This window comes from Triticum aestivum, chromosome 4B (assembly GCF_018294505.1).
Source record: "Triticum aestivum cultivar Chinese Spring chromosome 4B, IWGSC CS RefSeq v2.1, whole genome shotgun sequence".
Lineage (NCBI taxonomy): Eukaryota > Viridiplantae > Streptophyta > Magnoliopsida > Poales > Poaceae > Triticum > Triticum aestivum.
The window spans coordinates 525,895,977-525,923,402 of NC_057804.1; the positions used below are offsets into that span (position 1 = coordinate 525,895,977).

Genomic DNA, 27,426 nt, shown 5'->3' on the forward strand with positions numbered 1-27,426 from the left:
TGACAAAGGGGGAGAAGCATATGAGTTGATAGTCTTCAAGCGGGTCTATACGAGTCGGGTGCATTATTTTTGTTAAGTCTTGCAACTCTCGTTCGTGAACTGTTGGTTTTTGAGTTGTAATACTTAAGTCCAGATGGGACGTTTGCTACACTTTCTGTTGTTTTAACTGCGTGGTTGAATTTCTATCTTATGCGCATGAAATCATTCTGTAGACGCCCATTTACCATTGTGCATATCATTATCTTCAATACATTTTTGTATGCACTCTGATTTGAATTCATGAAAAGGGGGAGATCTGCACAAAGCAAAACCTGCCATGTGCATTTGCATTCAAAAGAAAATTACTTATATGCACATCTTCAGGGGGAGCCCCTTCAACTTCATGAAGCCAATGACCACGATTCTTTAACTTCCACATATGTTTATCCCCGTTGAAAACTTTAACCAGTTTATCATCAATCACCAAAAAGGGGGAGATTGTAAGTGCATCTAGTGCCACCCTAGTTGGTTTTGGAGTATTGATGACAAACGTGGTTGAGGGACTAATGTGTTTGTGAGTTTCACAGGATAACACAGGTAGAAGTCCCTATTGATTCGGTTTACCCATCGAAGCTGACCACTAAAAATGTATGAAGACATTGAAGACAATGATGGTTTGCAAAGACATTCGCATCGAGGATAATGACGTATGAAGACATTCACTTCAAGATAACAAAGTGTGAAGACAGAGTTTCTTTCGTAGTTTCATTTTCTTCTTTGTTCAGTCATAGGAACCACCGAACTGTCAAGTGGGGTCCAAGTGAACAAAGTCAGAAAACTGACGTGATGCTCAACCCAAATCCTATGTCTTCGAGCAAAGAAGAATGAGAGAAAATCTTATCCTGAGTTGGATGAGTTAGCTTTACTTGTAGCCCATGTCAAGCTACCGTGTGTGTTTGGTATCCGACCGTTGGACACGTGTCAGTTCCTTAGTGACCCAGGGTCATTTCAGACATATCATGTTGGGTTGCCTCGTGGATATAAATAGTCCACCCCCTACACCATAAGTTTGTGGCTGCTCAGAGTTAGTGCACGACTTTTGTCGTTTGAGAGCAACCCACCTCCGAAGCCTTTGAGAGAGAATCCTTGCAAGGACAAAACCCAAAAAAGGCCCAGAGAGTGTTGGCATCGCTGAAGTATTTCTGTCTGCATGATTTGAAGACTTATTAAACTTGAAGACTATGATCTTCCAGTCGGTTAGGCGTCACGTTATGAGGATCCAAGAGTCATTGTGGATCGCCGGTGAACAAAGTCTGTGAAGGTTTGGAAGTCTACCTTGAAAACTTACCAGAGTGATTGGGCGATCACTAAGTGACCTTAGCTCAAGGGGAATAAGGTGAAGACGTGGTCTTCTGAGTTCAATCTCAACCTCCCTAACCAAACATACAGTTGTCACAGCAACTGGAACTGGTCTACCAAATCTTTTTCTTTGCCAAGCAACTAATTCTATCTCCTCACTCCTTTACTTACTGCTCAGTCTCGTGAAGTCATTGCTCGCCTGCTTTGGTTGACTTTGTTGTGTGAAGACATTCTCTCTGATTGCATATTTGTCTTCATACTGTCTTCCATTCCAATCCACATTTGCCTAGCTGCTATTTGTCTTCATGCTTACTCTGTACTATTTCTTGATTATGGCATGGCTAGGTTTATCTTCCGTTGCATACTGTGTAGGTGTTCTTTGGTTGTCTGTCTTTGAAGACATTGCTTGTCTTGAAGACGTTCATAAAAATCGCCTATTCACCCCCCTCTAGTCGATAACTAGCACTTTCACTCATTTTGCTTAAACGTAGCTCGGCCAGTGTATAAGAGGTTGTCATCGAATCATTAGCATGATGCTTTAATCCCTTTTGTAGGTTAAATGTGTCTCACATGGTACAACAAGTTCAATAAAGGCGACCAAGGAAAGCCTTCCTCACGTCGATCTCCACCGGTGAACCTGTGGATTCACCCCCCTCCGTCTGCTGCTCCGGCGGCTAGTGGCAGGGAGGGGATTCTTGGTGTTTCGATTGCGACTAGTAGTAGGTAGGAGGTTAGTCCTCGCAGGGGCGGTGTTTGGGCGGATGGCGGCGCCTCTTCTTCGAGACAGTCTTTTGGGCTCCGATCCTCCTCAAGTTTGTCCGTTGGGATGAATTAGACGGAGCTCCGGCCTAGATTCCTGCCAGCTCGTCAGGGTGGCGAGGTTAGGGTTTCTAGTCGTGCGTACGCAAAAGTGATATTTGATGTTAGGTTCTTCAGATCCATTCAAGGATACAATGGCGACAGTTGCGGCTCCAGGGCACTGGTCCTTAAGAGACACGTGCATGAAGACTTCCCGGCTGTCAACGACAAGGTCAGGCCGACTTGATATGGGAGCGACAACAGCGGCGTGTCATCGGCTCATTCTGGCAGTGACAATGGTTGTTCGGTGGTCCATGGACCTCGATGTAATATTTATTATGTTTGAGGTGTTTTTGTACTTCCGGTGAAACTCTTTAATAGATCTGATCTTTTCACACAAAAAATCAATTAATATATGTGTACCATATATTCGTTCTACCTAGTTCAACATATATGACATTCATTGGAGAGACAGACTAACAAACCGAGATAAGACAAGTCTCCTCCCTTTGTCCCTCCTCCAAGAAAAGGCGGCTAGGGTTTCTGCCTCCCGTCGGCGGCGCCGCCGATCTCCCACGTTTCCTGTGGCCTTAGGGCCATGGGTGCGCGGTGGATCTCGACCCTTGCCGGCGGGAGGGCTATGTTTTTAGGTGCTATTTTAAGCTTTGTTAGGGTTTGTGTCCTGCTCAAGAAGACGAGACGACGACGGCTTCTTGAAGATGGAATAAGGTTCTCCCCGCCTAGCCCCTGTCCCAATGGTGTGTCTAGCATCATCGGAGGGCGTGTGGAGGTGTGTCTCCGGCGGATCTCGCGAGATTTGGTCGGCGGCTGTCTTTGGTGGATCCGCTCGGATCCGGTCTTTTCTTTGTTCATGTGCCTTCAGGTTGGATCCTTCCGATCTAAAATTATCTTCGTCGGCGGCGGTTGCTATTCTGAAGCGTTGGTCCTATGGGACCTTAGCACAACGACTTCCCGACTGTCTACTACAACAAGTTGTGCCCGGCTGCGGCGAGGGAGAGGCGATGACGGCGGCGTGCCTTCGGCTCGCTTCAGTGCTTGTAGTCATGGCTAGGTGGTCTATGAATCTGGATGTAATTTTTATTATTTCTATCGTTCGTTGTACTGCCATGATTGAAGTGAATAGATCGACAGTTTCATGAAAAGAAAAGACATACTAACAAACCAATTAAACTCCCCATATTAAATTAGTATTTTCTCAATCGTGAACACTATTGGTTTGTGGTTTGCCTTTAAACCGACAAATCAGATTTGTTATTCTATGTAGGCACGTACTGGTGGAGGCATCGCCCCTCTCTCTCGTCCGCGACCGTGCCGCCCCCGCGGGCGGCCAGCCGCGCCTTCCCTCCGTCCCCGCGCGCGTTCCCCCGCCCTCCTCCTCCTCCCCGCCGCCGTCGCCGGCGCCCGCCTCGGGCCTGGCCCGGACGGCGTTGGTGGCGGCGGCCCCCAGCCCTTCCCCTTCTAGAGTTTCTCCGGCGCGGGACGGAGCGGCTCTGGGCGGTGTCCTCAGGCGGCGGCGGTCCTGCGCGGCGGCGGGGGCGAGCTCCGGGCGGCGGCGGCGCTGTTGGCGGCGGGGCTGCGCGGCGCCCGCCCGGCCCAGATCTGGGCCCTTCGGGCTCCATCTGGGTTGGGGCGGGCCGGCGACAGGCGTGGCGTCTGCGTGGCTCCCAGGAGGCGGTGGCGAGCAGCGATGATCGGCGGGGGCTGGCGGCGTCGGCGCCAGCTTGCTGCAGCGTGGCCGGCGGGGCTTAGCAGGCCCGTTTCGGGCCTGGCCGGGCCGGGGGTGGCCTGGTATGCCCCGCTGCCGTGTCCGGACGGCTACCGCGACAGTGCCAGAGGCGCGGGCCTCCCGCACAACGGCGATGGAGGTGGTTCCCTCCTGCTCGGCCTTGATGCTGCTGCTCCCGTCGCTCAGATCTTCTCTCCGCTCTTCTTGGCCTCGTGGTTGTGTTCGCAGCGAGACGGTGTTGGTGACGGCGCAACCGTCGTGGCGCATAGTTGGGCGGTGGTTTGGCTGGTCGGCTCCGATTGGCTGGTGGGGTTTGGCGTGCGGGAGAAATCCTCGCTGGTTCGTCTGGCTCCGATGCGGTGACACCGGCGGGTGCCACTATCCCTTCTTGGAGGGCGTCGGGAGTAGCTATCCCCCACCTCCCTCCGCGTACTGGGGGAAACCCAAGGACTTGTTCGGGCAGCAGCGTCGTCGGCGTCGCATCCCTTCTTGGAGGTGCTGCTTAGTTCGCGGTAGTTCGGAGCCTTGGGCTGTGGTGGTTTGTTTCCGGAGGGCGCAGCGGTCGCGGGTCATCCGCGCTTTGTCAAGCTGCCGTTGTTGGCATTTTTTCTTCTTCTTTTTCTTTGGGCTTGTTGTGCTGCTCGTCCCAGCATTGCCATGTGTACTTTGGTGGTTTGCTTTGGAATACAAAGCGGGGGAAACCCTTTTTCGGTAGGCACGTACTGGGCTTTTGGATGTGTATTAACTATTAACAAATAATGTAGTAGTTAATATGATTAGCATGCAATTTTTATTATTTTTTATGTTCGTTGTACTATTATGATTGATGATTTTTCTTTTGCGGAGTTACTACGATTGATAATGAATATATCGAATGTTTTCCCAAAAAATATATACGTAATTAGCATGCGGGCACTGGGCAGGGGCCTCCGCCTCTTGACTTTAAATCCATCGCATGGTTAGGAGACACAGGAATTGATGAGAGATTAGACCACTTACGTGAGATTCGGACAAAGGAAAAAGGTTCATGATTTCTTTCACGAGTTCTTAAGTACTGCTAAACCACATCAAAAGTTGAGAACTAGGGATCTAAAAAAAAGTTGAGAACTACTCCCTCCATCCCATAATATAAGAACGTTCACTAGTGTCAAAAACGTTCTTATATTATGGGACGTTGGGAGTAGAATCATTTCATTCGAGGCAAAACAAATCAAGTCCATGTTGCATTCCAAACAAATAACATCAACTCTGCTGTTATACTGTTGAAGACATCGCATCATCATCACAATATGTTACACAAATTAATTAACACGTCCCTTACCGTGTACACAGAATCCATCTCGAGTTCTCAATTAAGATTACTTTCCTGTAGCTTCCATAGGAATACAACTGTAATCTACTAGTATATCTGAATGATCTGTACCAGATGAATGTTACATTAAATTGCAAGGCTGTAAGGGCACAGTCGTGGATATTGTTGCACGGAAAATAAACTAACGCTTCAACCAAAAAGTTATAGAGACACAAGAGTAAATCACAAAGAACATCATATAGTCTGCTACAACCTAATTAAACAGGAAATTAGTATGAAGGCGCCAGCTGCTATGAAGCTTCAACAAAGCCAAATTTTCCCAGCACAGCCGTTGTTTCCTCCCTCGAACTGCACAAATGTATCCCGTGTTACAGATTCAAGTCAAATTGAATACTATTGTATTAAGATTAGTACAGTACATATCCCAAATTGATGAGAGCTATTAATAATAATTGATGTTTCCCACAAAATAATAATAAGTGATATTACAATTATTGCGCTTACCTTCCATCTCTCAATATCTTGTAGACTCCTGGTGTTATTAGGTCAACAATTGTTGAACCAGCACGTCCAGAAGGAAGTATACCACCATCAAAGACATATGAACAGTGTGGCCATAGATCCCCGAAATCTTTGACACTGACGCTACTAGGACGACCACTTAAGTTGGCGCTTGTAAGTGCAAGTGCACTTCCAGCACCACGAGCAATGGATCGTATGAAATCCAATTTTGGCACACGTACTCCAATGCTGTCCAGACCAGGATTAAGTGATCTCTCCAGTATACTGTTCTCACCTATGTAACGAATAAAGAATATATTCAGCACCTCATGCAGGTTAACAAAGAAGCTTGATAAACCTGAAATGTAGTGTAGTATCCTCACCTCGCTTTAAAACAACAGTGACAGGCCCAGGAAGGAGATTATGAAGCAAACCATGGGGCAAGTGATCCACTATGGCAAACCGTGATATTTCTGGGACATCAGCAACGCAGATGGCCAGAGGGCGTGTATGTATGCGTCCTTTGATTTCATATATCCGGTTAACTGCTTCTGCAGAACTGTCATGAAGAGCCTTTTTAGAGCGAATCATGGATGAATCCAACCAACTAAAATTCAGTGAAAGAAACTCCAAAATGAAAGTCTTAGCTCAGAAGGATGCAATGGACTACTTTTAACTATGAGTGAAAGCAAGGTTCAGAAGTAACTAATGAAGGTTTCTGAAATTTAATCTGGATGTTTACATCATATGCCTAATTTAGATATGGGCACAGGACAGATTCATCATAACTTGATTCAGGAGTATTCATGAAAGCAATTTCAGATTCTGTGTGCTATACAACCACACCGCAACACTGCAGCAAGTGCTAATCTGGAATCAACATGAAAACGGCATTTACAAGAAGGAAAGAAACAAACTAAATCTTCTAGCACAAAAGAGAAATTAAGAAAGCGCTAACCATGCATCACAAGCAAACCCGTATATTGTATCGGTGGGCACCGCGATCACTTGCCCCCCATTAATTGCGTCGATTGCTTTAACGACATGATCTTGCGATGCTGGAAGAATATGATCTGTGCTGGCTTCTATTTTGTGTGAAATATTTTCCGACAACCTCGCTGAGCAGGACACTACAGGATTTGTCTCATGCAGAGAAGATGGTCTGCTGACCTTAACAAAGCTGGAAAAAAAGCGTGTTAGTGGTATTAACCCGAACGAGGATTTCACAAAACCTCAATGAAATTAAAACAAATATTTTTTATGTGCTCCAAAAAAGTAACTTCAGTGAGCAGCAGCAAATGCCAAACGAAAATAGCAACAGACAATTTATGTCGCCAATGCGCTGGAAAAAAGACAATTACGAGCAAGTAGTTGCCCTTAGGAGGATTCCATAACAGCTCAATCAAATTAACACATAGTTCTCATTTGCTAAATAAAAGGGATTTCAGTGAATAACAGACAATATATATCACAAGTAAGCTACAAGAAGAACTTGCAGACACAACAGATAACTTATATAGCAAGTCCCAGTAATCCTGTTAATTCAAATGAATTATTTGATTGCAGAGATACAACTGCAAGTAGCAACACGAACTCAGGACCATGGGAACAACAAGCTGCCTAGCAAATTTCTTGGCAAGCGGGGGCATCAATTAGGGGAGCAAACGGACAGGAACCGCAGAGACGAAGAGAGATACGTACCTCTGAGCCAGCGGTTGCCTGGCGGGGGCACGAACCAGAGGGAGCCTCTCCCCCGCCGCCCTCGCGCACGCCTGCATCTTGCCCGCTCCTCTTCTTCCCTCCTCTCGCCGCCGCCGCCGCGCAGCAAACGAGCAGAGGAACAGGAGAACCTGAGCTTTTTAGAACAGGGAGGAGGAGGAGTCAAACCTCAAACGTATCCGACATGGGCAGGGGAAGCACTCCGAGTCTGCCTGACAGGTGGGCCCGTGCCGCTCCTTGCTTCCGGGAGCTCTGCGAGGTCCCGAGCTGGGAGGGCTGTTCCGCGAAGAGGCGCGAGGAGGGAGGGGCCCTTGTGCAAAAGCTCCATCCCCTCGCGCTAGGGTTTAAGGCTTTGAGTCGGGAGGCGCCGCCGGCGAGCTGAGATGGCGGACGCGGCCGTGAGGTGCCTCCGGGACGGCCGCCTCGACGGCGAGCACGCGCCGGCGCTGGCCGTGGAGGGCTCCCTCCAGTGCTGCCCCCTCGCGGCGCGCGCCATGCTCCACGTCGCCGCCGCCGTCGCCTCCAACGCGGCCGCGGGGAAGGCACAGGCCAGGTACTGCTGGGATCCTCTGTGGTATGCTGCTTTAGCTTGGCCTCGGCTGGATAATGACGCGGGTTGCTGGTTTGGCTGGCAAATTGTGGTGGTGCAGGGGACTTGTGGTTGTGGCGTTTGATCGGAGCCCGGAAGTTTACCTGGATGTCATGCTTCGGCACGGCCTTGATTCAAATGCACTGAGTCGATGGTAAGACTTAGCAGAGTAATTTAAATTGGAAAAGGCATTCAGAGCTTTAGCATAACAGACAATTTGTAGAGTTGACATTTTAAAGTGTGAGCTAGACTGTGAAATCAGAGATTATTTTCTGTTAAAATGTTCTACTGTGAACCTCACATAGCATCTCCTTAATGTAGGCCAAAGTTGGCGCAATGCAGGTCATAGTTTAAATGCTCATGATGGTAGAATTTACATGAATGTGCAATACCCTGTTTTAGAATTTTTGCATTGTTCCAACAGTGTTCGGATATTGGATTGCTACTCAGACCCACTGGGGTGGAAGCAAAATATTCGAAGACAGCAGCAACAAGAGGACAGTGGAACACCATGCTCAACAAACAAAGACACCATCACAACTTTCAGAAGTGTGAAGGATGTTGATAAGTTGTCGTGCTCCATAATTGATCTTGGAAGAGGTACAATCCACCATATAACCTTTTTTACTTTTTAATTTCCTTATTTATGATCATGAAGCTAATGACACACTGTATGCTATGCATATCAGGGTTTGAAGGAGAAGGCAAGACCTATTTTTCTGTTGCTGTTGATTCAGTATGTACCTTGATGGAAACTTTTTTTCTTCTATGGAAAGCTTACTTAGGGCAGATTTTTAATACAGTACCAAGTATGTTTTCCCTAAAGATGAAACTGGGTTGTATTGTGTTAATTGCAATTCTGGCATACTTTGTGCCACATATTACCATACATATATTCTTCTGCTAGTATAATTTAGTACTCTTGATGCTTATGGACTGGCTGCATTAAAATGCGAATTCCGGAAGTTCATGCCAAAATTGAACAGTACACCTTAATCTTGTAGTTAGCAGTTTGTGTTGAACTTCAGTAGCTTTGGGTCATCCGGAACAATCAATCAAAATTATCAAACCAATATCTCACTTTACCCCCATCTGGATAACACCAACATGTCACCTACAAGTATTCTACTATTTGCATTTTATGATTATAACTTGACACTGTTTATATTAAAGCAAACCCATCTTTGCATTCTTTATGATTGAAAAAAGTTCATCACACCTTTACAATATTATTTAAATTCTTTGATGTTTAACAGCAAAGTCCTTCATGATATTTCAGATTAGCTCTATGTTAAGGCATGCTTCAGTGCAATCAATTTCAGGCCTTCTTAGCAATCTTCGAAGCCATGGTATTATTTCTCTTTTATATTTTCCATTTGTGCTCATGGTAAAAAGTAGATACAATTGAAATTCAGCATTTACATTAATGATGCAGCATATATTGTACAAAAAATGCATGCTGTATATATCTTGTAATGTACACGGATATACGCTGCACAATTGCACATCAACTAAAGGACCACACTTGAGGTTATCTTGAGCAACACACCGACTAAATGGACTGCAGTATCAATATGAAGCATTCATATGGTCTAAAAGGTTGATGTACCATTCTTCATGTGATGCTTAAAGTATTAATGTGTACTATCCTCGTATTTCAGATCAGATATCGTCGATCTTCTGGCTAATGCATTCAGATCTCCATGAAACCAAGTTTTCCCGAGCTTTTGAATGTCTTTCTACCATGGTTGCTTGTGTAGAGCCAGAAGTTGTAGATTCTGTATATGGAGAAGAACGTAGGGGGGACATGTCTTTCCTTGAGCATAACTATTCGAAAGCAAAGTTCCATGTGCGCCTGAAACGAAGGAATGGACGGGTGAAGCATCTGGTAAAGCTCTTGGTCATTTGCTGGGCAAAACTTCAACTTATTCTAAATATTTGATTTAAATATCCCTACCTATGCAGTATGAGGAGTTATGTGTTGAGGGATGTGATGTAAAATTTATTTCTGCTACTTCTGTAAGTATGGAAGTGAACCAGAGTCTACTACCTAAGGTTTGTTCATACATCCCAACCTGTATTTGAATAATATTAGCACATTTGCCTTATAATTTGGTTTGGTTTCTGTAAAAAATATTGGTTATGAATTGTAATATGTTGGCGAACAGGTTCAGTTCAATCTTGAGTTGTCAGAAAAGGAACGCAGTGACAGGGCAAATGTTGTTCTTCCTTTCGAACATCAAGGTACTCTCATAAAATGGAGTTACTGACCAAAAGTTAGTGTCGGTCTTAAGTTTTGTACCCCCTCTGTAAAGATATATAAGAGCGTTTAGATCACTTAAGTAGTGATCTAAACACTCTTATATTTCTTTACAGAGTGATCTAAACGCTCTTATATTTCTTTACAGAGGGAGTATGTCACATTTTGGCTGCCTGAGCTGAATTGATGAAGAATCAGTAACTGATTGCCGCTTGCTCTTACCTTAATTTCAGGAAAGGGCGAGCCAATCCGTATATACGATGGACGGCGATCTCTCCCGGAGGCTCGTCAAGATCCCAATTTAACTACGTCAGCTCTCCTGGATGAAACAGAAGCTCTTAAATCTGCAAACGCGAAGGGTGAAATTCATTACCTTCGTGATTCTGATGATGAGCGACCTGACTCGGATGAAGACCCCGATGATGATTTGGATATTTAGCCACAATTGAGCTCTGTTTATCTTAGTGGGCAGCTATCAAATCAAAGGTAACACTTACCGAGAACTGCGGTCTTTTGTTGTTATTGGTCTTCTCCATTCCTTATTGCTTATGCTGATCACAGATGTTTAGTGTTCACAGTGCTAGAGTGAGGGAGATGCCTTCTGTTGTTGTTTCATAGAAGCTACTTTTTCTCACAAAAGAAAGCTCGCTGTTCTGGAATATCAAAAGAATATTACCCACACTCCCAGTGGCGGAGCGTAGTGGAGACCAAATCGGGCCATGGCTAGTCCTTGTCTTTCTATTTCATCTTAGGAGTTGGCACTATTTGGCCCTAGAACCACGGATGGCCCACTGAGGAAGCGGTTGACACGTTCTTCAATTTGTTTCATGCTCCACCACTGCACACTCCCACTGTTTTGAATTTTTAGTAAAAGTGTGCATCTACTTCCTTCTCTAAAAGAGAAATTCCAAAAAAAAGAGAAACACCAAAATGTATTTGAACTAATACAAATTAACATATGATAACTGACATGTTAAAATGATATAGTAAAATTAATTTGCTGGGGCTCTGAGATATACACTGCCAAAAGATACTATAATTTCTATTTCCGTGAGGCCACTGCCCATATTACCTACAAATGGCTCTGGAAATCTTCGGCCACAATGAAAATTAAAGTCTTCGGTTGGCTCCTTCTCTCTGATCGCCTCAACACCAGAAACATGTTGAAGAGAAGGCATTACAACATCGGGGGCAACTATGGTTGCATTCTATGTGGCAGCAATGTGGAAGAAACCATTGAACACATGATCTTTACTTGCCACTTCAGTTCAGCCTGTTGGGACACTTTGAATATCCACTGGACAGCTAATGGAATTCGACTCAACTGGATCAAGGAAGCGAAGTCCGTATGGAACAACCAAATGTTTATGGAGATTTTCCTATATGCCTCATGGAGTTTGTGGAAGGAAAGAAATAACAAGCACTTTAGAAGAATTGACCCCACGGTTGGGTCATGGGCAAGAAGATTCAAAGAGGACTTCTCTTTACTCATACATAGAGCTAAAGAGAAGCACAAACAATTCATTCCCACTTTTATTCAATCCTTTTCTGCCGCATAGTCTAGTGCTTACTTAGGCTGCCTTCATAAAACCTTAATTTTATCATGGCTATGGATGTAAGGATATGACATTGTACTAAACTTTTTGATACTTTAATTTAATATATACAGTAGGAGCCTCTCCTACTGTTTCAGGTGTCAAAAAAAAAAGACCACTTTGCACACACCAAATCCATTACAACTCTATTGATTCTACACATAGCAAATGACGCATGCCTCCCAAAAATTTCACCTGTCACCAAGCAACATAAGCGCTGCAGGATGATGGGGATATTGATGAAGATGTGAACCATCGAATCAAAGCCGGATGGATGAAGTGGCGCCAAGCTTCTGGCATTCTTTGTGACAAGAGAGTGCCACAAAAGCTAAAAGGCAAGTTCTACAGGACGACGGTTCGACCCGCAATGTTGTATGGCGCCGAGTGTTGGCTGACTAAAAGGCGACATGTTCAACAGTTAGGTGTGGCGGAGATGCGTATGTTGAGATGGATTTGTGGCCACACGAGGAAGGATTGAGTCCGGAATGATGATATACGAGGTAGAGTTGGGGTAGCACCAATTGAGGAGAAGCTTGTCCAACATCGTCTGAGATGGTTTGGGCATCTTCAGCGTAGGCCTCCAAAAGCTCCAGTGCATAGCGGACAGCTAAAGCGTGCGGAGAATGTCAAGAGAGGTCAGTGTAGACCGAATTTGACATGGGAGGAGTCCGTTAAGAGAGACTTGAAGGATTGGAGTATCACCAAAGAACTAGCTATGGACAGGGGGGCATGGAAGCTTGCTATCCATGTGCCAGAGCCATGAGCTGGTCGCGAGATCTTATGGGTTTCACCTCTAGCCTACCCCAAACTTGTTTGGGACTAAAGGCTTTGTTGTTGTTGTTTTTACCAAGCAACATAAGCAATACCAAGCCCCCAAACCAAAACATATTACTGATTACTGAACAAGGCCGTCTTACTGTAACATCCCAAAGTAGTGTAAAAGCTATATCACAAACAACATAGCAAAAATAAAAAATGGTACCTCTAGCCACATCAGCCAGTGAGTTATTCCTTGGCCTTGATGGTGGCCTCTGACTTCAAGTCGAGGTCTACCGTGTGCACGAGGGGGTCCTTGTGCAATTTGTGCTTCACTGCAATGTTGGAGGCCCAGTAAGCCCCCAGGGAAATCGACTACCAGCACTAGGCCATGTACTTCGATGGATCCAAAATGCTCCCCGGCCTGGGTAGTAGCAAAGCTCCTCCAAGAAAGATTCTCTTCAACACACATATGATCGATGACATCCTTTATTGAGAATTCACATCTCTGGATTTCCAGAGTAGTAGCAAAGCTCCTCCAAGGAAGGAGTTTAGCAATTATGCATCCCGCAATAAACTTGTCCGGTAACTCACACTTAAGGAGTTTGAGCTCCTTAACGATGCATTGTATCTCAGCCTGGTCCAACACAGGACGGTTCTCAAGTCTCAACCATCATGTAGTCATGGAACTGCTCCATGGCATACATCTTGCTTCCACAGTTGCACCGAACTTAGCTTCGAGTGCATCCCACAAGTTTTGCATATGTAGATATGTGTCAACTAGCTTGTCTCCGATCACACTCAGAACGACTCCAACAAAGACAATGGTGGCCTCCTCAAGCACCTTTTCTTGTTCAGGAGCATTCATTCCTTTAGGAGTACCACCAACGACCCAGAAGACGTTAATCGCTATGAACCACAAATCCACAATGTAGTTTTGGTCTGCCTACGCTTAAAATGTGTACCCATAAATGGTTTGTTTTCATTGTTGCAGCAAAGTCATGAATGAAAAATTGCCTACAGACCTTTGGTTTTTGGATTGATGGAAAAGTTAGCAATTGTCTGATTAAATTAATCTAGAAATAAATCATGCTAATGACATGCAGTATTAATCTCGTATTGATATTTAATGATGTAAGCACGTTCTAAGAATACAACAGATGCATCTACGTAAACAACAAGTACGACCAACATAGGAATAAACATGAGGGATGACCGGATTACACGTCCGATTGGCAAGATCAAAAGTCGCGGCGGCGGCAACATCCTTGCCAGCCTTCTTTGCGGCTTCAGAGTTCTCACCCAAGTCAAAGTCGGAGAGGTTGAGGACATAGTCGAAGTATAGGACGAAGACAAACAACAGGGATCAATCTCGTCGGAGACGCTCCCCAAAAACCTAATTGCCCTTCTCACGGTGCAGGATCGCAAATGACGGGGTACCAGAGGCCTGCTCTCCTGTACAACCGTGCACGCGGTTGATGGGACATGATTGTTGAAAGCAGCAGCAGCGAACGGAACAACTGTGGGTTGAGCGTGAGGAGGTAGAGCAAATGCGATTCGATCTGGGTGACGGCTAGGGTTATCGACACCTCCAATATATAGGCGGTCGTGGTAGGAAGACGTGGGGCTGGACCAACACCCGAGTCGGCAACAACCCACGATCAGACGTCTCGGATTTGTAGCGCGTCGTTAGTGACTTGTAATTAGTTGCCAATTAATTATCCGTTCCTGACCGGCAAAAATTAAGCGCACACATGACATAGGTTTGAGTTCAGCTTATCTCATTCACGAAACCCGGCGCGCGTGTAGGCCAGGCGTGGCGAGGCGGGCGGCGGCAGAGGAGTGCACGGGAACAACTTCTCATCTCAAGCTCCAATAGCATGCAGAAGAATATCCCTTATAAGGGGGTATTCACACCCCTCGACTCATGAGGTGGGGCTAAACTTTGCCCGTGCTCCTCATTCCTATCTCATGAGTGAAGGAGTGTCGAGACCTCTTTGTAAGAGATTCTCTTCTGCATGCTATTGGAGCTTGAGAAGAGGAATGCTTCCCACGTTGCTCTTCTGCCGCCCGCCTCACCACGCCACGCTCGAGCACATGCCTTGTTTCGTGAATGAGCCGAGCCGAGCTCAAACCTATGTCATGCGTGTGCTTAACTTTTGCCGGTCAGGAAGTTAATTACGAGTCATTCTTGGACTTGCTATGAATCTGAGACGTCGGATCATGGGTTGTTGCCGACTCGGGCGTAGGTCCAGCCCCACGTCTCCCTACCATGACCGCCTATATATAGGAGGCGTCGTCAACTCTAGTTGTCACACATATTGCATTTGCTCTACCTCCTCGCCCACAACCCACTGTCATTCTGCTCGCCGCGGCTGCTTTCAGTGATCCCATCCTGTTAACCGTGTGCACGACTGTACGGGAGAGCAGGCCTCTGGAACCCCGGCCTTTGCGATCCTGCACCGGGAGAAGGGCGATTAGGTTCTTGGGGAGCGTCTCCGGCGCGACTGTTCGCTGCTATTCGTCTTTGTTCTCTACTTCGACTATGCCCTTGACCTCTCCGACTTCGACATGTGTCGAAAGAAGAAGGCTACCGAGCATGTTGCCGCCGCTGTGACTTTGACCTGGCCAACTAGAGGGTATAACCAGTTTATTCCTATGTTGGTCGTACTTGTTCATTACATAGATGTATCTGTTGTATGCTTAATACGTGCTTACATGGTTAATATCAATACAATATTAAATATTGCATGTCATTATCATGATTTATTTCTGGATTAAATCAATCGGAAAATTGGTAATTTTTCCATCACCGGCAGCGTCCCGGTGTCTCCTACATTAGACCAGATACGTTGTGTGTTGCAGATCCTCTTCAACGACAACAACATGGTCGAATACGAGACCATCCTCCATGGTTTGCATTTGGCCATCTCCATGGGCATCCGTAGGCTGGAGGTGCATGGTGATTCCCTAGGTTACGAAGAACTTTGAAGCAAGAGATCCGCGGATGATAGCATACCGCGAGGCGGTTCACCGGCTTATGGATCAAAATAGTTTTTTTATTCCTATGGCTTTACCTACTCCATGTGCTAAGGTCACGTCTTATGTAAACATGTGCTCTGATACCATCCTTTAACACCCCAACACATCTATAGTGTTTGCATAAAAAGAATGTTCTAAATTAGAACCAACCGGGAACAACTAACCTACAGACAGTCAACAAGAGAAGAACTAACCTCCCTATCAAAATCTTCATATTTTCTGCACCACTACAAGTTCTTGTGTTTGAACTTAAGACTTCTGTTGATGTTACTATGGGAGTAGTTGTCATAAAAGGAGAGAAAAATAGTATGAAGTCAGTCGCATGTGTGGAGGTAATTAGATAGGACATAATACTCTCTTCGTCCACTATTATAAGATGTTTTGGGTATTTCGGTATATGGACTAAGTACAGATTGAATGATTGAACAAACACACTAAAACGTGTCTACGCACATCTGATTTAGGAAAAAGTTTGAACATCTTATAATATGAACAGAGGGAGTAGCATTTGTTGATTTACAAGCTCAATAGATGTGTCTGCCCAGCAGTTCACGGTTGCCCACATCAACTAGGCGTTTAGTTCCATTTTTCTCTTCATGTTTCGTTTGTATACTATGAGCATGTAACAATACCTTTTGCTTAGATGGGCGCTTATGTAAAAAGAATCCCTTTTTTGCCTCGTCAGGAACATCAGGTGCTTGCGAAAATTCTTGGAGGCGATTCACTTTGCCTTGCTGCTGAGCGAGTGCAAAGTTATTATTATTATTTTCGACAAAGGAGTGCAAAGTTATGGTTGAACAATTTAAGCACCTGTATTATGTATAGCTTTGAGAGTATTGGAGGGCAACCTTTGTGTAAGGGTTTGAAATGTCTTGAATGCTTAAGACTAGATGTGTTGATGGTAGCATATCGAGTGAAAGGTCATGCCCCAATGCGGTTTTGTAGTTTTTTTTTTTGCGTGCATGAATGCTGGCTAGTGTCACAATCGCTGAAATGGGTCCAGAACAAGATGATGTGGCATGTAACACTGTTTTTTCAGTTATATGAGAGTATACACCGGGAGTCTAATTGTGTATTTGTTTGCTCGATGCTACTCCCTCCGTTCCAAAATAGATGACTCAACTTTGTATTAAAGTTATTATAAAGTTGAATCATTTATTTTGGAACGGAGGGAGTACGTATGTTGATTAATGTTTGATGGCCAGTAACTGATTGTTGAGCCTTCGGTGAATCTCCATGAACTAAACCAGCGTTAAACGCGTCATATGCTTCAATTTACTATGATATCGAGGATGGCAGAAATGACATGCAAACTTATTATTAAGATAACAAATCGAACTTCTTCATTATATAATTTATAAATTGAACACATGATCAACCGCCTCTCCAGGACTGAGAATTCAATCTCATGGGCGGGCTCCTATGAAATCCCAACAATAATGCTCTAAATCAACAATCAATGGCAGGCATCTCTGAAATCACCGCATGGGCGCTAGCTAGACGCCTATGCATACTAGTACTAGACTACACGTGTATGGTGTACTCGTTGTCCGACTCCCTGTCAACTCTGAGGCTCTGCACGACGGTGGAGTTGGCCGCCGCCGCCGGGTGGGTGACGGTGACCTGGTAGTCCCCGTGGAAGAGCTCCGCCTCGTAGTGGCCGTCGGCGTCCGCCACGCCGACGTGCGAGCTCGTCTTCCACTCCGCGATGAGCTTGTCAACCGTGTCGCCGACGGGGAGGTTGTTGAAGTTGTCGTCGGTGAGGCACATGACGTAGCAGCCCTGCGGGTGCCACGCCGTCCAGAGCACGATGCCGTGCACGGCCGGGTGCGAGTACACCTCCCTGAGCACCTGCTCCAGGTGGTACGCCTGGTCCGGCCCCGGCTTCACGTCGATCTCCGTGAGCCAGATGGGCACGCCGGCCTGCGACAGGGTGTCCAGCGCCGCCCGGACGTAGGGGATGCTGGGGTTGGCGCCGAAGTGGCCCTCGAGGCCGATGGCCATCCGGACGCCGATGCCGTTGCCGGGGAACGCGTCCTTGATCTGCGACAGCTTGTTGAGGTACTTGCTGGGGAGGCCGCTCTGGTCCCCGGGCTGCTCCAGCGTGTTGAAGTCGTTCATGGACATGAGCGCGCTGCCGTCCATGCCGTGCGCCTTCTGGTAGAAGGCCGCCGACGCGCCGGCCCCGAACTTCTCCTCGAAGAAGTCGAAGTGCAGGTTCTCGTTCACCACGTCCCACGCGATCACCTTGCCGGCGTACCGCGACATGACCGACCTCATCCGGTTGGCGGTGGCCGCGCGGAGCTGGTCGCCGCTCAGCGCCTTCACCCACCCCAGCTGCGTGTTGGGGTCGTCCCAGAAGACGTTGTGCCCGCGCACGGCGATGCCGTGGCTGTGCGCGAACCGGAGCATCGCGTCGGGCACGGTGTAGTCCTCGTGCCCCTGCGTCCACTCCGTGCTGTACCACTTCATCTCGTTCTCGAAGGTGGTCACCGTGAACCGCTTGGCGAACCACTCCTGGTACTTCACGTTGGTGATGATCTCGTGGCTCATCGCTGACCCCAGCGGGAAGGCGCTCCGGACCTGCCGGACGTGCACCCGCGCGCCCGGCACCGGGTTGCCGGCCGCGTCCCTGGCGCGCAGCCGCACCGTCCTCTTCCGGGCCTTCTTCACGGCCGCGTGCCGGTGGGAGCTCCACTCCTCCTTGGAGAAGGGCTGCAGCGACACGTTGTCCACCCAGATGGCCACCGTCGAGTTGCTCTGTACGCGCCAAAAGCAGAGCATGTAAACGATCGTGCGTACTCATTTTGTTTCCAAGAACGTGTAGACAGAAACGCTGCGGGTTTGTGTTTACCTCGAAGTAGAGTTCAGCCGGGCCGGAGGCGGCGGGGGTGAGACCGCCTTTGAGGATGGACCAGCAGCCGGACTTGGCGTCGACCCCGCCGGCGTGGATGAAGTTGTCGGCGGTCTTCACGACGGCTATCACGTCGGCGCTCCGGTCGCTAACCTGCAACCAAGCTGCAACCACAAGTCCTGCCCTTGTGAGCGACAGTCCCCACAAACTCTGAAGTTAGAGAGAGGTGTACGTAGCAGTGGCTGTGAGATTCAGACCTGAGAGGGTGTAGTGCGTGTCGTTCTGCAGGTACACCTTCTGGCTGACGCTCTGGTACGGCCGCGTCCGGTTCGCCGCCACGGCGTACTTGTTCCCCGTCGGCGACGCGCCCTCCGTGACGCTGCCGTACCCGAAGGCCGACCAGCCCTGGAGGCCGGCGCTGAAGTCCGAGTTCACGATCACGCCGCCGCCGTAGTGAGCCTCCAGCGGCTCAGCCAAGCACTGCGCATTCACGCCATCATACATAGGTCAGCTCAATAAAAAGTTACCAACAGTAACAAATGAAGTCAAAGTGTGCGGAAATGCAGATTAGAAAATGGGCAGAAAGCACTAGTAGTAACTGACAAAACTACCAACCGAACATGTCAACGTCTCGGTGAAAGTCACTAAAAGGTCGTTACCGTTCAGAACTACTGCAGCTGATAGTAACCGTCGCCAAACCGTGAGGATTCAGAGTGTTCAGACAAGCACGCGCATGCCATATTATTTTACGGACCGTTGCTTTTGTTTGGTAAGTTATCACTGGCTGCCTGGCTGCCTACGAGTTTCGTCTTCCATGCGACTACTTGACCACGGGCGCTAGTGACCTAGAAGAATATTGTTTGACTGTCTGAAAAAGTCCAAGTGATCGCATATCTAACAGCGCCTAACATGAGACTTAAACAAAAGGTAAAATAAGTTACTTAGTGATTTCTTTGGGCCCTTTGTTTGGGCGCACTTGACTTTGGTCGAGCTCTTGGCATGGAACATTTCACACATGCAGAAGGAGGGCTAATGACACTGTCTTCACCAACCAACCGGCAAAAGTTAAACCAAAAGCTAGCTAAGTGCCCGAGTAAGCGCATATGATTAGCATTTCTTGGGTTGGGTGCAGTGGAAAAGTGAGTGGGACGAGACGAGCGATGCTACACCTACGTAGAGGATGTTACGTAGTTTACGTAATCAGCGACGTGGCTATTTATGATTGGAGAAGGGGGGGGGGGGGGGCAGAGAAGTTTAAAGGAAGGTTACGTAAGAGGTCTTCGTAGCTTTAAGTGGATGTAGGATTATCGGGGACGAGGGCGTGCATGCAGCCGCGGTGTGTGGCGGACACTGGGGTACACACGCCCTCCCCTGCTTGGCCTTGGCCGAAAAGCATGGCCATCACCGTGTATCATCCCAACTCAACTCTGATCACACCCAAAGTTGCGTTCACAAATGACCCCATGATCATTCATAGTGAGTGCACTTGTGAACAAGTCAGCAACTTGCCAACATGCATGGTGCTACTGCGTGTGATCTGTGCAGTTTTTTAGTTGTTGGAGCTGGAATTCCTGTCACCCACATTAGAGTTTAGGTAGAGAGAGGCCTGTTGACGGACGCTGCTACCGCACCACGGCACCAGAGCCACCAAGGTACATGGAAATGTACTGAATGTTAGGCTGGAAACGGACCGGCGTGCTGGAATAAACGTAGCAAAGGTCAAAACGACCCGGCGTGTGGTGCGGGTTCGGCACGCCGGACCGATGGAGCTCTGTTTGTCTGTGGCGCGCGATTGGTGCGCCGATGAATTCGGCGAGACTCTGTAGAGGCTTTCGGCCATCTCGTTCGACCTCTTGGCGTTCCACACGGCTTTAACTCCGATTTCTAACTTCCTAGATATTTGTTTGGTTCGTTTCCTCTTTTTTTTTTGCGGATGAGTTTGGTTCGTTTCCACAATGCACACCGGTGCAGTGCTCTCATCTGATCACCCGTTTGAGCAACATGGCCCGATGAACATTAGTAAATGGGAGGAGGAAGAGGAGAAGAAGAAAAAGTAGCGATCGATGATGGGGCGGAGTCATTAGTCACGACCTTTCTAAGCTGGCATCACCGATCACTAGCTAGCTAGACGTGTGTGTGCGCGCGAGACCTAGTTAAGCTAGGTACCAACGCATGCACGCAATATGCACATGTCTCGATCGTCGCCCGCTAGTGGCCGGATCAGTGGACTCCGGCCGGCCAGCCGGCAAAGATCGATCCCACGAGGCAACAAGATCGTCCCCCGTGCTGATCGATGGCCAGTGCACACACGGATGGGGCTAGCGCACACGTGTCACTGCCCGTAGCTTGTGACTAACGACATCGATCGATCATGAGCTGCGGAAGGCATCAAGCTGACGCAACACAACAGAAAACCCGGCCAGAAATATATGCTGCATGCACGTGACCATACGTGTACATACACGTACGTACGTAGTCGTACGTACCTCGGAGCTCGACGAGTAGTCGTAAGGAACCGACTGCACCGTGAGAGCAGCTGCGTGGAGAAAGGAGGAGGAAGGGTGGTTAATCAAGGCGATTGGCCAGTAAGATCAAAGGCTCGAGATAATTAACCGGCCATAAGATCAAAGGCCAGCTCAAGTTACCATTCAGCAGCAGGGCAGCAGCAGCCCACACCAAGAAGAGCACGGACGAGGACGGCGATCTCCCCATCGACGCTCTCATCTCTCCACCGATCGACGAAGGCCAAGATGGTTTGAGGAGGATGAGCGAGGAGGAGAGATATTTATAACGGTGGCTCCGGCGGCTAAGCTGAGTGTCTGTTGCAGTTGCACCGTTGCCGTTGCATGCATGCCGTGGCCTCGGTGTGTGGGCACCCTAGCTGCTTATATAGGCGCGCGGCCGAGGGAGGGGGTTTACTTCTTGTTAGAGCTAGGCTAGAGAGGGCGTAGCACACATGTTCCCGCGTCGATCGTCCTTGCTCCGTCTACTACTTTATGTTCAAACGGAAAGGGACTAGGACCCTGGCTAGCTCGCCGTGCGTGGGCCGGCCGGCCGGGGCGTGCGTGCCGCGGTGGTGATAAACTAATTTGCTATGGTTCCCTGGAAGCATTAACTCACTGTGTGTGTGTGTGTGGCGCCCTACGCACTAATCCTAACTCGTTTGGTCGCTTTTGACCTGGCTCGTACGTACTCGTATGTGCGTGGTGCCTCCACTGATCGATCTGGCTCTAGCTCGCCGGTCGTCCGTGCGACCGGTTCTGGTTAAGTCAGAACGTCTGATTTGGAGAGCATCGCCTTTGCTGCTTAATCCTTTTTGTATCGTCCTAACATAGAGGTGGAAAATAGTGCCTGATCAGCAATGGTTTTCCGATTAGAAAGCGGGTGCATGCGCTCATACACGCGTGGCACCGCACCAGAGCCCAGAGATAATTGATCCACGGCTCGCATTAAGTTTCCAACATGCGTCCCCGTAACTCCACCGCCCTAGCAAGAGGTGTCACTTAGAGCATGACTGATAATTATATAATCAGCGGATGATTATTTGTTGTTGACACGTCATAGAAAACCATTATTAACGTCGACTCATACACATCTATTTTTCCAATTTCTCTCTTTCTTTTTATATTTGTTCTGGTTGGTTTGCGGCACTTGTAGAGGTGGACTCTTGCATAAGAGCCCATGCCTTTTCATTTTTTGTTGTTGTTTCTCTCCTCCACATAGGAAATTTTTGTTAAGCGAGCTATAAGCCTCTTATTATACTTGTTTTTATGATGTGCAAACCTCACAATACCTTGGCGCGGAGCCCCAGTCAAGGTTCGTATCTAGGATGACACTCGTTGATTGTGGATGCTCCTGAGTTGTGCCATGGGGGCTGGTATGCTCGCCGATTCGTTCGGCTGTTTGCAAAGTCCTGGTATTGTGATCTCCCGACGACACCCCACATCTACTTGCGTCTCTCGTGGTGATGGTCTTATGCCTACTAGCTTGGTCGTGTCTTGTACGGTTTTCGGCCTGGTTTTTCTTATAAATGGGTCAATTTGTTCAGGTTTTTGATCCGGTTTTCCTTATAAACTGGATCACTCCTTTGGCATTTTGGCCACTTTGAGTAATATATTCAGGTGGAGGAACTCCTCCCCTGGTGATTCTAAAAAAAACAATACCTTGGCGGGCTGGGCACCTTAACCCGGACAAATTCACAAGAACTGATAAATTTCAATGGCTATTGAATGAGTCGACGATGCCGGACAAGCGCCACCCTAAAATATTAGGTCGCATGGCCTCCTTTTGTTCATCTGCTTGGCTCAAAGGGGCTCAACCGAAATACAAGCCACAAACCTCTTCCTCGCGTCAAGGCAAAAAAATAATAAGGCGCACATGATGCCTTGCTTGTAGAAAGACGGATGATGGACCTAAATCTTAGAGGTTTTCGTAGTGGCAAGGATGGGGCAATAAGTTTGCTTCTTCAAGAGCTTATCCCCACTCTATTTCATGTCCTTCTCGACTGACATCAAATGGTCTCCTCATCTTTTCCATAAGTTCCCATCAAATTTTACATTAGCCTTTGACCCAAAATTGACTAATTATGAGTTATTAGATGTCATGAAAATTATATCACTTTTTTTAGCAAAAGAGGGGGGGAAGGGCCCTCTTCTCATATTTCATTAACGAAACCACCACGAATCCAGGTCCAGATCAGATCCGCCCTAACCAACTACTAAAAATCTCTAAATACCAGACATAGACGAGTTAAGACGAGCATCATTAACAGTTATTACTAGCAAATCTAAGGCCACAAGCGGCCTCATACTTTTAGGCATATAACTCATATTTTGTTAGTCGAAATTCTGATCAAATTTAGCCACAAAACACGAAGGAGACCGATAAACCGGACAGAGAAAAATACATCACATAGGCCACATATACGTTTGCTCCTTGTATATCGATATAGTTGTATCTTGGCGAGAACTTTAGCTCGTAAACATAAAAGCAAGGTACGAACTTTTATGCAATGATTGGGTTCGGCATTTTTAGAAGAATTTTTTATGGAAGAAGAGCAAGTTTTTTCTTTGATGTTCACCAAAACAACTCTTTTTTCTTTCTGTGGATAACACACTGAGCGTATTTGGTATTTGGATATTATAACTAGACAGAGAAAAATACATCACATAGGCCACATATACGTTTGCTCCTTGTATATCGACATAGTTGTATCTTGGTGCAAGATAAATATGACAGGCATTGATAATTATGCGAAGTTTTTCCTCAAAAAATTTGTGCGCTATTAGATTGATTATTATTAGGTCCTTAATTAGCCCCTCCCGTTCCATGCACATCCCCAGGGGGGAAAACGGCACATAAAATGAGTAGCCCATCATGCCGGCGGTGCAAGGGATTTTGGCCCCTCCCGTTTTTCCGACGTTAGGCAGAGAAACTTTCGTGCCCGGTTTATGGCGGTTACTGGTTAACAAACTAGTACAGCAGAATCTACGGCTGGCTGCTGCAAGTTGCGGGGCGACGGTTGCTGACGGGTGCGCGAGTTAACGTGCACGGTAGTACATCAGGCAGGCACGCACGCCCGCCCGCCCGCCGCCACACCACGAGCCCGTTTCACGCCCGAGCTAGCTAGCTTAGCTAGTGGCCGTGGCTGCGACCGTACGTCGGCGCGCGCGGGTGGAGTGCCGGCGGCGGCAACGGGCTCCGTCGACGCACACTCTTGCTTACACTCCCGAATTAGTAATCCAACCATCTAGTCGCAGCTCGATCGGCCGCACGTATGGTGCAGCGGCAATCAAGCAAGCTCGATGGTACGTAGTAGTAAATGTCTCGGTTAAGCGACCGGCCGGATGAGGTTCCGGCGGCGGCCGGCGTTCTGGTCCCGGCCGGCCGGTTGCCTTCCGGTCACGGCGCACGTCTACGTACTCTAGTTCGTGGAATGCTGATCGTTGCCACGTACGAGATGCGTTCCGTTCCGTGAGCCAGAAGCAAACTAGAGAAATGTGACGGACGGTGACTGCATGGCACATGCATGTGTTAGTTTCCTTGCAGGATAACTGCACGGCTCTTATCCAATCCCCAGCGTAGCATGCTTCAAGCATAGTATACGTTTATGTGCGTCTCCTGTCTGGATCAGAGCACTGTATGTGTAGACTCTCAGTAGCCAGTACGTATGTTGGCGGAAATTAATGGATGCATGTGATCCATTGACCTTGAGGCGTGCGTGCGGGCGGCGCTTGAGGAGAGGGAACGGAATGGGGGCGGAGAGGGAGGAACTCCCGCCGAAACTATCCATCCTGGGGATCGTGCCATGACGCGCGCGCGTGGGGTACCCTGAATCTGCGTGAATGCAGCAACGGCTGGGTCGCTCCGTTCTGTTGGGCAGCCGCATCGACGTCAGGGCCCCTGTTTCAGCAGCTCCGCCGAACCTCCCAAGGACCAGGAAAGGAGATAACTGCATTTCCCCTTTTCCATCTTATCCTCTGACCTTTTTGTTACAAAATCTCGTCATGGATCTGACAGTAGCACCTTCATTCGTTCATACCAGGCCAGGGGCTGGAAAATGAGCAGTGCTACGAGGGTGGTCTATTTGGGAGCTATCCTAGGGGAACTGTCTAGCGAGGATAAGGCGGAAACTCGCAGGGGCGCCTAGGTGAACTGCCCGGCCACACGATTGCTTCCCGATCCACAAACTCATTTTAGTTTGCACTTTTCAACGAAGTTACGTTTCCTTTGGATATTTGTCTTCGTCGTGATGAGAAATTTCAAACATGATCACTCTTGAATACATTTTGACAACTTTTAAAATTTTACTAAGTTTTAAATACTAAAACTTGATAGATGTAATGTTAAGTTTTTATGAACTTTCATCAAGTTTCATGTGCTTTTAGGGTTTAGGGCTTAGTGTTTTGGGCTCAGGGTTTAAGATTTAGTTTTTGAAACTTAGTGAATTTATCATTTGTTACTATCATGTTTTACTAGTTGAAACTTGGTGAAGTTCTTGGAACTTGTCAAAACGTATTCAAGAGTGGTCTTGTTTCGAAGCACTCGCCACAACGAACACGAATATGCTAACGAATATAAATTTGACTTTCGGTTTAAAAGATATCATATATTCAAATTTGGAAGTGGGAAAAGGCATAGGAGATGGAATGGATGGAGCTGCCAGAAGTTGTACATGTAGATCCCATCGAAGGTAACTAAGGGATAAAGCACATGCAAAGACCAATCCAATTTCCGAACTTGATGCAATCGTGCGGTCCAAAATCCACGTGCCCCAACCCGTGCACGCCACAAATCTTCATCAGAGGATGAGGGCCTCTTGGATTCACAGGATTTTAGAAACGCATGAATAGAGAAAAATATGGAACCCCTTACATCTCAGGTACCTACTTCCTCCGTAAACTAATATAAGAGCGTTTAGAATACTAAAGTAGCAATCTAAACGTTCTTATATTAGTTTAGAGAGGGAGTAATTTTTTTAGTGTTAGTTCAACATCTCAGTTGTTGATGCAAAATGGATGGCTGGATGGTTGTCCTCAACCTCCCAAACATTTTCTTCTCCCCACAAACAGATCACGCATCTTAAGAGATGACAGAGGTAGATTTATTGCTGGGGAAATGGTAAGATTGACTAGTGTGCAGATGTACTGATGGCTGAAGCTCTGGCCCTAAAATTAGGTTTACCGCTGGCGCAAAGGACAAGATGCAACCGCATTATTATTAACTCAGATAACATGGAGGTGATTGATACCATGAAGGAACGAGGATGATTGTCGGGGGCAGCAGCGAGACTTCTGATGATTGTTTTCATTTAGCTTGTGATTTTCCTATTTGTAGATTCGAACACTGTAATAGAGAAGCAAATAAAGTTGCTCACGAACTTGCCAAATTGGCTAGATTTTCTTTCATTCGACTGATTCGAGGAGCCAAATAGTGGAATTGTATCAATCATCATAAACGATGTGATGGTTATTTATCATGAACAAAGCTAGGGTTTTTTTTAAGAAAGAAAAAAGATCACGCGCACATCTTTCAACCGACGACCTGCCCGTCCTCCGCGATTGGCAGATGCGGCCCCCCGATCTCCAGTAACTGAGACGACCCCCGCACACATCCCCTCGACCGGCAACGGTCAACCCGCTTCCTCGCCTCCTCCTGGGAAATCAAAGCTCACTACCGCTCATAGCGTCGTGCCCATCTTCGGCGAGGTACTGACTCGGCAACGCCGAGGTCGGCACTCATTGTTATCGCCAGTCCATCATAGCCCTTGGGCGTAGACCGGCAATCAGATTCGAAGAGTTTAGTTGGAAGTGCTTTTACGCATACTTAGAGTGGTTTGACCATAGGACATTTGGGTGGTTCAGCGACTTGCGCAAAAAGGGGTGCTCTTGAGTATTCACCACATTCCGACATGGCGATGACCTGCAAGACACACAAGGTTAGTGTAACACCTTTGCATAAGTATCCCATTATAGTATCGTTCCCAACGAAGAGTAGGAGGAGAGTGTTAATGCTAATATTTCTGTCACACACAAGTTGTCACCTGTCTTATGCGAGTTAACGTTTTTGGTATCTGCAGGGATTATGATGGTGGTGGAAGACAAGTAATTGAAGAGTAAAATAAAGTAGCAAGAGCAGAAAACAAGGAACATAAAAAGTAAAGTATGAGAATTAATTGCAAGCTGTATGCAATGGAGAGGTTAGGCGCGTGGAAATTCAAGTCATGGTGGATATCAAATGTGCCAGTGCAATGGCCACGTGTAGTCACCTGTTCATGTGATTCTATCTCTTGTATTGTATGTTCAGTAGACGAGTCACCCTTACATAGTCAAACTCCTCCTGCCGGGATTGTTCGACTCTATTGTCCTGCCTTCCCATTACCGTATGCATGCTCGGCTGAGCAGTTATGGTCGTTA

At 47.3% G+C, this 27,426-nt stretch overlaps 3 protein-coding genes across 3 annotated transcripts; 1 reads left to right on the forward strand and 2 right to left on the reverse strand.

Annotated features, from left to right (window-relative positions):
• Nucleotides 1–5,223: 5,223 nt before the first annotated feature.
• Nucleotides 5,224–7,683, reverse strand: LOC123093080 (yrdC domain-containing protein, mitochondrial). Its single transcript, XM_044514978.1, has 5 exons — nucleotides 7,398–7,683; nucleotides 6,655–6,876; nucleotides 6,080–6,255; nucleotides 5,700–5,991; nucleotides 5,224–5,543 (listed from the first exon to the last, which is right to left on the reverse strand). The coding sequence occupies exons 1-5, from the start codon at nucleotides 7,472–7,474 to the stop codon at nucleotides 5,486–5,488; spliced, it is 825 nt and encodes a 274-aa protein (XP_044370913.1). The 5' UTR covers nucleotides 7,475–7,683; the 3' UTR covers nucleotides 5,224–5,485.
• A 14-nt stretch (nucleotides 7,684–7,697) lies between these two features.
• Nucleotides 7,698–16,724, forward strand: LOC123093079 (elongator complex protein 5). Its single transcript, XM_044514977.1, has 10 exons — nucleotides 7,698–7,968; nucleotides 8,066–8,158; nucleotides 8,429–8,604; nucleotides 8,694–8,740; nucleotides 9,284–9,353; nucleotides 9,666–9,892; nucleotides 9,970–10,059; nucleotides 10,173–10,248; nucleotides 10,498–10,750; nucleotides 16,343–16,724. Exons 1-9 carry the CDS (start codon nucleotides 7,799–7,801, stop codon nucleotides 10,701–10,703), a joined length of 1,155 nt encoding a protein of 384 aa, XP_044370912.1. The 5' UTR covers nucleotides 7,698–7,798; the 3' UTR covers nucleotides 10,704–10,750; nucleotides 16,343–16,724.
• A 254-nt stretch (nucleotides 16,725–16,978) lies between these two features.
• On the reverse strand, nucleotides 16,979–21,381 carry LOC123093082 (endo-1,4-beta-xylanase 5-like). The gene is made up of 5 exons (XM_044514979.1): nucleotides 21,157–21,381; nucleotides 20,998–21,047; nucleotides 18,769–18,991; nucleotides 18,512–18,675; nucleotides 16,979–18,417 (listed from the first exon to the last, which is right to left on the reverse strand). The coding sequence occupies exons 1-5, from the start codon at nucleotides 21,233–21,235 to the stop codon at nucleotides 17,182–17,184; spliced, it is 1,752 nt and encodes a 583-aa protein (XP_044370914.1). The 5' UTR covers nucleotides 21,236–21,381; the 3' UTR covers nucleotides 16,979–17,181.
• Between the last annotated feature and the right edge of the window lie 6,045 nt (nucleotides 21,382–27,426).

Excerpts from the sequence above, each read along its gene's own strand:
- LOC123093080 (XM_044514978.1), bottom strand. The coding sequence starts at position 7,474 with ATGCAGGCGTGCGCGAGGGCGGCGGGGGAGAGGCTCCCTCTGGTTCGT. Across the intron at positions 6,877-7,397 it reads AGGCAACCGCTGGCTCAGAG|CTTTGTTAAGGTCAGCAGAC; the intron begins GTACGTATCTCT and ends CTTTTTTTCCAG. Across the intron at positions 5,992-6,079 it reads CACTGTTGTTTTAAAGCGAG|GTGAGAACAGTATACTGGAG; the intron begins GTGAGGATACTA and ends TTCGTTACATAG.
- LOC123093082 (XM_044514979.1), bottom strand. The coding sequence starts at position 21,235 with ATGAGAGCGTCGATGGGGAGATCGCCGTCCTCGTCCGTGCTCTTCTTG. Across the intron at positions 18,992-20,997 it reads ACTACTCGTCGAGCTCCGAG|TGCTTGGCTGAGCCGCTGGA; the intron begins GTACGTACGACT and ends GTGAATGCGCAG. Across the intron at positions 18,418-18,511 it reads CGGCTGAACTCTACTTCGAG|AGCAACTCGACGGTGGCCAT; the intron begins GTAAACACAAAC and ends TGGCGCGTACAG.
- LOC123093079 (XM_044514977.1), top strand. The coding sequence starts at position 7,799 with ATGGCGGACGCGGCCGTGAGGTGCCTCCGGGACGGCCGCCTCGACGGC. Across the intron at positions 8,159-8,428 it reads TCAAATGCACTGAGTCGATG|TGTTCGGATATTGGATTGCT; the intron begins GTAAGACTTAGC and ends TTGTTCCAACAG. Across the intron at positions 9,893-9,969 it reads ATGGACGGGTGAAGCATCTG|TATGAGGAGTTATGTGTTGA; the intron begins GTAAAGCTCTTG and ends CTACCTATGCAG.